Genomic DNA, 8,709 nt, shown 5'->3' on the forward strand with positions numbered 1-8,709 from the left:
ACTTAAATTTACAGTTTAGTTCAAGTTTATACAGTGAAAGTTAAAGTTTACAGTTTAAAGTTAAAGTTAGCAGTGAAAGTTAAAGTTAGTACAGTTAGTGAAAGTTTACAGTGAAAGTTAAAGTTTACAGTTAGTGAAAGGTTTACAGTCGGAAGTTAAAGTTACAGTTAGTTAAAGTTTACAGTGAAAGTTAAAGTTTACAGTTAGTTCAAGTTTACAGTGAAAGTTAAAGTTTACAGTTAGTGAAAGTTTAAAGTGAAAGTTAAAGTTACAGTTAGTGAAAGTTAAAGTGAAGTAAAGTTTACATTAAGTGAAAGTTTACAGTGAAAGCTTAAAGTTTACAGTTAGTTCAAGTTTACAGTGAAAGTTAAAGTAGGCCACGTCTGTCTAAACTGTTTCACATTCTGGGTGTTATTTGTAGGCAGCAGGAAACTGATCTGTGTGTGTGTGTGTGTGTGTGTGTGTGTGTGTGTGTGTGTTTGTGTCCAGCTGATGTCAACATGTGTGCGGGAGGGCAGCATGGATCAAGAGACTCCCTGAACACCGTCCTGACCCTGACGCCCACACCAGGTGAGCCTCACACAGCCAGACCAGTCCTGGTCGACCTGAAGACTCCGTCTCAGTCTGCTTCATGTGGACCAGTCCGACAAACATCTTGACACACATCTGATTCGACACACATCTTGATCTCTGACAAACATCTCTGATTCTCTGACAAACACCTCTGACTGACAAACACCTCTGATCTTTGACAAACACCTCTGATCTCTGACAAACACCTCTGATCTCTGACAAACATCTCTGACAACATCTCTGATCTTGACAACATCCATCTCTGATCTCGACAAACATCTCTGACTCTCTGATCTCTGACAAACATCTCTGACAAACATCTCTGATCTCTGACAAACATCTCTGACAAACATCTCTGATCTCTGACAAACATCTCTGATCTCTGACAAACACTCTGATCTCTGACAAACATCTTGATCTCTGACACATCTCTGATCTCTGACAACATCTCTGCTTTGAAACATCTCTAGATCTGCGAAAACATCTCTGATCTCTGACAACTCTGACAACCATTCTGACAAACATCTCTGACAAACATCTCTGATCTCTGACAAACACCTCTGATCTCTGACAAACACCCTGACAAACATCTCTGATCTCTGACAACACACTCTACAAACATCTCTGATCATCTGACAAACACTCTGACCTAACAAACTCTGCAATCTCGATCTCTGACAAACTCTCTGTCTCTGACAACATCTCTGATCTCTGACAAACATCGATCTCTGTCATGCTCTCGAGCCTGACACATGCTCTGATCTCAAAACATCTCTGACAGACAATCTCTGATCTCTGACAGCATCTCTGATCTCTACTAACACCTCTGATCTCTGACAAAGCATCGCTGATCTCGACAAAACCTCTGATCCAAACATCGCATCTACTGACAAACTCTCTGACAAACATCTCTGATCTCTGACAAACATCTCTGACAAACATCTCTGATCTCTGGACACAACATCTCTTCTGACAAACATCTTTCTGAGCGACTGACAAACATCTCTGACAAAACATCTCTGATCTACGGACGGACACTTCTACATCTCTGACAACATCTCTTGACAAACATCTCTGATCTCTGAGAACAACCTCTCTGTCTCGGACAAACATCTCTGACCTGAAAACATCTCTGACAAACATCTCTGACAAACATTCTGATCTCTGACAATCCTCTGACACATCTCTGATCATCTGGACAAACATCGCTGACAAACATCTCTGAATTCTCTGAGAAACATCTCTGATCTGGACAAACATCTCTGACAACTCCTGATCTCGAAAACAGCTCTGACAACATCTGCTGAGCTCTGACAACATCATCTACAAACAGCTCTGATCTCTGAGAAACCCGATCAAACATCTCTGATCTCGGACACAACATCTCTGACAAACATCTCTGATCTCGAGAACACAATCTCTGCAATCTCTGACAAACATCTCTGACAAACATCTCTATCTCGGACAACACGATGATCCGTGACAAACATCTCTGAACAAACTCTCTGATCTCTGACAAACATCTCTGACAACATCTGACAAACATCTCTGATCTCTGAGCAAACATCTTAATCTCTGACAACTTTCACTGTAAACTTTCACTAACTGTAAACTTTAACTTTCACTGTAAACTTGAACTAACTGTAAACTTTAACTTTCACTGTAAACTTGAACTAACTGTAAACTTTAACTTTCACTGTAAACTTTAACTTTCACTGTAAACTTGAACTAACTGTAAACTTTAATCTTTCACTGTAAACTTTCACTTTAAACTTTCACTGTAAACTTTAACTGTAAACTTTAACTGTAAACTTTCACTTTAAACTTTCACTGTAAACTTTAATCTTTCACTGTAAACTTTAATCTTTCACTGTAAACTTTCACTGTAAACTTTAATCTTTCACTGTAAACTTTCACTTTAAACTTTAACCGTAAACGTTCACTATAGACTTGAAATATTCATTGTAAACTTTAAATTTTCACTGTAAACTTTAAACTTTCACTGTAAACTTTAATCTTTAACTGTAAACTTTTACTGTAAACTTTAAACTTTCATTATAAACTTTCATTTTTCACTGTAAACTAAACTTTCCCTGTAAACTTTAAGTGTAAAAATTAACTGTAAACATAATGGAGGCATAATGATACTAAGTCATATTAATAACTGAGTATTTTTCCTCAGTTACTTTATAGATCACATTCATCACATGTGTTCATGTATTAAACAGGTTCATATGACATAAATATGACACACGTGATCACGTTTTGTTCTTGTAAACATTATCATTCACGCAGTCAGCTGTTCATACTGTCACATCCATGACGTCATGAAAACTACATAAACTAGATTTATTTATGCTGTCCGCAGATGTTATTGTTAGTTCTGGTTCCGGTTCTTGAAGTTAACCTGATGTTAAACTGAACATGGTTCTTCTCTCTCCTGTTGGACCATGCTTGACGTGTTCAGATCAACATGTTTATCAAAGTGAACCCGGAGTCACATCGTTTGTATGTGAACACAAAGCTGACCGATAAAAGTAGTTCTGGTTCTGGTCCTGATCAACATGAAATGTAAGTACCAGTTTAACTCTGTGCTGTCCTGATCGATCAGGGATCAATACGTGGATCAGATTCAGGTCTCACCCAGAACAGCAGGTTGAGCGCGTACAGCAGGCAGCGCAGACACCTCACCGCGTCCTCCCGAGCCATCTGGACCGGAGCTCGGCCGTCCGGCTCATCTGAGCCCGGGACACCATGGCAACATGCTCACTGCAAACAGACAACACGGAGGCCGGAGCCTGGTCTGTGGATGTGAAGGGACCCTCTGACGATCTGCGTGAGCTCCGTGCGTAAAACCCGCATTCCGCTCCGCGCGCCTCGGCTCCGTTCGGCGTCCCGTTTCAGGCTCGGGTTTATCCGTGAGCAGCTCCAGGAAACTTCCACAACAGGTGGTTTCTTACTTTCCCTCAGACCCACAGGGAGGATGGAGTGTGCGAGGCTGCGCGCGTTTCCAAATCAATCAGCGGGGACCAGGACCAGGACTCTGTGTGGACCCGTTCAGGACCAGGACTCTGCACGGATCCACATGACAACTGAAGCAACCAGAACCTTCGCCGGAACTCGAACTCTGTAAACAAACGGAGGGTCCGGATCCTGCTTGACTCCTCGTTCCTCCTCTGATCCACAGTCCGATTGAGACGCGGAAACTTTGGAGCTGCAGTCCGGACTGAAGGGGCGGCTCTCTGTCCGGACTGAAGGGGGGCGGCTCTCTGTCCGGACTGAAGGGGGGCGGCTCTCTGTCCGGACTCAGGGGGCGGGTCTCGGGTCTTCTTCCTCACTAATTAAATGCGGGCAGCAGCCTCCATCCTCCTCCCCCTGCAGGCTCAGAGTCCTGGGGGAGAATAGAGGAATGTGTCCGCCTCCAGCCGCAGAGCCGCGGGGTCAGCAGGTCGAGAGAAGCCGAGAGAAGCCGAGAGAAGCCGAGACTGCTGCTGTACACACACTGATTTGTATATATACCCAGATACACACAAACAGAAGTACACACATATATACACACACTGAAATATGAATGTGTTTGTCAGTGTGTGTATATATTATTGTTATTATTATTATTATTATTGTTGTTATTATTGTTATTGTTACATTATGTACATTATTATTTATAGTTATAATTATTTTATTATTTTGTCAGAAGAAAACTCACATAATAGTAAATAAAGTAAAACTGGAAACAAAAGAAAAACATTTTTATTGAACACGTCACGTAACATTTCGTTCACGTAAAATAGAATAATGATGTTATAATATAATATAATATAAATAAATAATATTAATCAATAATCATACAATGTAATCAATGCAATGCAATGCCCATGCAATGTAATGTAATGTAATGCTATTAATGTAATATATAATAATAATATTATAATACAATACAATACATGTAATGCAATGCAATGCAATGTAATGTAATGTAATGTAATGTAATGTATAATTATAATATAATACAAGTCATGTAATGTAATATAATATAAGTAATGTATGTAATGTAATATATATAATATAATATATTATTAATGTTGTAATATAATATAATGTCATATAATATAATAGTATAGTAATACATTAAATAAGTATAATTAAAATATCATATATAGTATGTAAGGTAATAGTATATAATATATCAATGTAAGTATGTAATATAATATTAATACAATGTAATGTAATGTAATATATAATACAATGTAAGTATGTATGAATTATAATATAATATAATAAAATAGTATATGTATATAAATATAAACATTAGAAACAAGCTAATACCGCCACTGAACTACAACTCCATGATGCTCTGTTCTGAGAACGTAGATCAAACGCCCCGCTGCTTTCATCCAATCAAAGCCGAGGCAAGCCGGTGCGTCACCGCCTGTGACGTCACTGTTTCGGGGTATTTTTTGTGAAGACGGAGCGGCTGGCGGCGCCATATTGAAAGAAGACGATTCTTTGCTAAAACGTTAAACCCGCCGAGTTTCCCGCATGTTTGTACCTGGAGGACTACCTGGAGAGTGAGTTTGGACGCAACAAGCGGCACGGGCTCCGTTGGCGCGACTCGCCCGTTAAATGCGCGTTATTCCCGGCCGGGTGCCCCGGGCTCTAGCCTAGCATCGTTAGCACTGACCGCCTTTCTTCTTCTCTGGCAGTGATCGAGCAGCTTCCCATGGACCTCCGCGACAGGTTACGGAAATGAGGGAGATGGACCTGCAGGTTCAGGTGAGTACAGCCGGGACCAGAACCGGGACCAGAACCGGGACCGGAGCCGGGACAACATGCCAGTTAACACACCGGGAACAAACACATTATAACACTGCAGAAAATTAATATAACGTTAGACTAACATTAGCATGGAGCATAGCAGAGCCGGCAACAGCGGTCTGTTTAACTATTATTCTTGTATATATTATTATTATTATATTACTATTTATTGTTATTATTATTCAATATTACTTATTCAATATTATTATTATATTTTATATTATTATTACCTTTATTGTTATTATTATTATTCAATTATTATTTATACTATATTATTATTATTATTCTATTATGTATTATTTTTATGTTATTATTATTGTTATATTGTTATATTATTATTCAATCATTATATTATTTATTATTATTATTATTTTATTGTTTATTATTGTTATTATTATTGTTATGTTGTTATTATTGTTTATGGTTATTATTGTTTATGGTTATTGTTATTATTACTATTATTTATTCTATTATTATTATTATTTATTATTTATGGTTATTGTTATTATTACTAATATTTTAGTAGTAGTAGTAGTATATACTTATTATTTTTTAGTTATTGTTTTATTATATTTTTATTATTTATTATTACTATTATATATTACATTCTGATTATTTTATATTGTATTTGTATTATTTATATATTATATTGTTTAATATATGTCCCTGAAAACACACAGGAAGAGTTCTTATTTTTTATTTATTATATTACAATTAATATATATTGTTTATGTTATTTATATTTATTATATAATGATTATTTAATATATGTTGGTTATTTATTATTTGTATTATTTACCCAAATAATTAAAGTTGTTTCTTTAAATGTAATAGATTTATTTTATAGTTTAAACTAATGGCAGATTAAATAATCATTAATTATTTTAACATTTTAACTGAAGTTACTGAAGTAAAAAGTAACTAAGTACATTTACTCTAAGTCCTGCATCAGTAGGTCATTGTACTCGGTGTGTGTGTGGGTGGGTTCTGCTCTGGTTCTGTTTGTAGTTCATGGCAGGCGTGTTTAGATGTTCTGGTTCATAGATGTCAGGTCTGTAGCAGACTGCTACCCAGCAGACTGAGCTGGACCAGAACCAGGACCTGATGGGAACACGGTCACCATGATTTATCATCAATAAAGATCAAACTTAAGATTATGATCACGGGATGCCAGAATACTCAGACCAGAACCAGGATCTGGACCTGTTTCTGTTTCATCAGTCGTCACGCTCTCAGGTGTGAATCTCACCTGTGTTTATGTTTCAGACGCCACGGATCAGCTGGAGCAGAAAGTCATCGAGTTCTTCGTCAACGCAAAGAAGAACAAACCCGAGTGGAGAGAAGAGCAGATGGAGGTCATCAAGAAGGTCAGACACCTGAGCACACCTGAGCATGTGACCACACCTGAGCACACGTGACCACATGTGACCACATGTGACCACACCTGACCGTGTGACCACCAAGACCACCTGAGCACACCTGAGCACACCTGACACATGTCAACATGTATGAATATTAATAACTTTATCGTCTGTTTCAGGATTATTACAAAGCTCTGGAAGATGCAGACGAGAAAGTTCAACTGGCCAATCAGATTTATGATCTGGTGAGTGTGTGTGTGTGTGTGTGTGTGTGTGTGTGTGTGTGTGTGTGTGTGTGTGTGTGTGAGAGAGACCATCAGCTGGTCTGAGAGTTAACAAGGATCTAAACGAACCAATCAGAGTTAAACTGTTCAGAGCGTCTCCCTGTAGTTCACTCTGTCAGCCACCAGATGTCAGTCAAAGACAGCGAACAGTGTGCTGTCTGTTGGATCAGAACCATGGACCCGTCCTCTGCCCGTCCTGTCCTCACTGGGTTCTGCTCTCTGTTCTTGTCTTAGGTGGACCGTCACCTGCGTAAACTGGACCAGGAGCTGGCCAAGTTCAAGATGGAGCTGGAGGCCGACAACGCCGGCATTACCGAGATCCTGGAGAGACGTAAGAACCAGAACCAGGAGCAGGAGCAGTGTTGAGCTTTTATTTTGAAAGTCTCTCTGACTTCCTGTCCTCTCGTCCTCAGGGTCTTTAGAGATGGACAGTCCGTCTCAGCCCGTCAACAACCATCATGTCCACTCCCACACCACGACAGAGAGTAAGTCCAGACTGCAGCCGGGCTCTGCCGGATCAGTACTCACTGTGATGATGGTGTGTGTGTGTGCATGATGTTGATGATGATGATGGTGTGTGTGTGTGTGTGTGTGTGTGTGTGTGTGTGTGTGTCTCACAGAGAGGAAGTACAGCGCTCCGACTCATCACACCACCGAACACGTTCCAGAGAAGAAGTTTAAGTCTGAAGCTCTGCTGTCCACACTCACGTCAGACGCTTCCAAGGAGAACACGCCAGGTGAGCCTCACCTGTGCACCTGTGTGTGTATGTGTGTGTGTGTGTGTGTGTGTGTGTGTTTTTTTTAACTGTGAGCTGTGTCCTCTGCAGGCTGCCGTACCAACAGCACATCCTCGTCCACCAACAGCGTGTACAGTGTGAACTCCTCTCAGCCTCTGGCCTCCTACAACCTGAGCTCACTGCCCGCCGGGCCCGGCGCCGGAGCTGGGGCCATCACCATGGCTGCTGCCCAGGCCGTGCAGGCCACTGCCCAGGTCAGCACACGCTACACAGAGGACATGACATTACGTGAACATGACATTACGTGAACATGACAATACGTGAACATGACAACACGTAAACATGACAACACGCGAACATGACAACACGCGAACATGACAACACGCGAACATAAAATACGTAAACATGACAACACGCGAACATGACAACACGCGAACATGACAACACGCGAACATGACGTAATGTCATGTTCACGTGTTGTCATGTTCACGTGTAGCACACGCTACACAGAGGACATGACAACACGTGAACATGACATTACGCGAACATGACATTACGCGAACATGACATTACGTGAACATGACAATACGTGAACATGACAATACGTGAACATGACAACACGTGAACATGACATTACGCGAACATGACATTACGTGAACATGACAACACGCGAACATGACAACACGTGAACATGACATTACGCGAACATGACATTACGCGAACATGACATTACGCGAACATGACAACAAATATTTCCCTCCCTCCGTTTTCCAAAATAACATCGTGCACATAGCATCGTTTTCAAAAAAGTCAACCCGCATAAATACGCCATCGAGCGCCGTCATAACTACGCCAAGCCTGTGGGTGGCAGTGTAGGAAGAAGGCGAATCCTCTGCAAGCCAATCAGAATAATGCTTCCATGAGCATCGTCATAGCAAC

The 8,709-nt window shown here is 40.4% G+C and overlaps 2 protein-coding genes across 2 annotated transcripts in view; one reads left to right on the forward strand and one right to left on the reverse strand.

Moving 5' to 3' along the window:
• tspan12 (tetraspanin 12) overlaps nucleotides 1-3,970 on the reverse strand; it is an 8,465-nt gene extending 4,495 nt beyond the window's left edge. The window contains exon 1 of the mRNA XM_027283827.1: nucleotides 3,217-3,970. Coding sequence (XP_027139628.1) covers nucleotides 3,217-3,282 — 66 coding nt within the window. The 5' untranslated portion in view covers nucleotides 3,283-3,970. The remainder of the gene's footprint in view (nucleotides 1-3,216) is intronic.
• Nucleotides 3,971-3,982: 12 nt separating this feature from the next.
• ing3 (inhibitor of growth family, member 3) overlaps nucleotides 3,983-8,709 on the forward strand; it is a 7,410-nt gene continuing 2,683 nt past the window's right edge. Inside the window, 10 exon segments of the mRNA XM_027284300.1 lie at nucleotides 3,983-4,066; nucleotides 5,105-5,141; nucleotides 5,277-5,309; nucleotides 5,312-5,350; nucleotides 6,655-6,755; nucleotides 6,929-6,994; nucleotides 7,268-7,364; nucleotides 7,447-7,518; nucleotides 7,654-7,770; nucleotides 7,861-8,024. Of these exon segments, the coding sequence (XP_027140101.1) occupies nucleotides 3,983-4,066; nucleotides 5,105-5,141; nucleotides 5,277-5,309; nucleotides 5,312-5,350; nucleotides 6,655-6,755; nucleotides 6,929-6,994; nucleotides 7,268-7,364; nucleotides 7,447-7,518; nucleotides 7,654-7,770; nucleotides 7,861-8,024 (810 nt within the window).

Source organism: Larimichthys crocea, chromosome XI (assembly GCF_000972845.2).
Source record: "Larimichthys crocea isolate SSNF chromosome XI, L_crocea_2.0, whole genome shotgun sequence".
In the NCBI taxonomy this organism is placed as follows: domain Eukaryota; kingdom Metazoa; phylum Chordata; class Actinopteri; family Sciaenidae; genus Larimichthys; species Larimichthys crocea.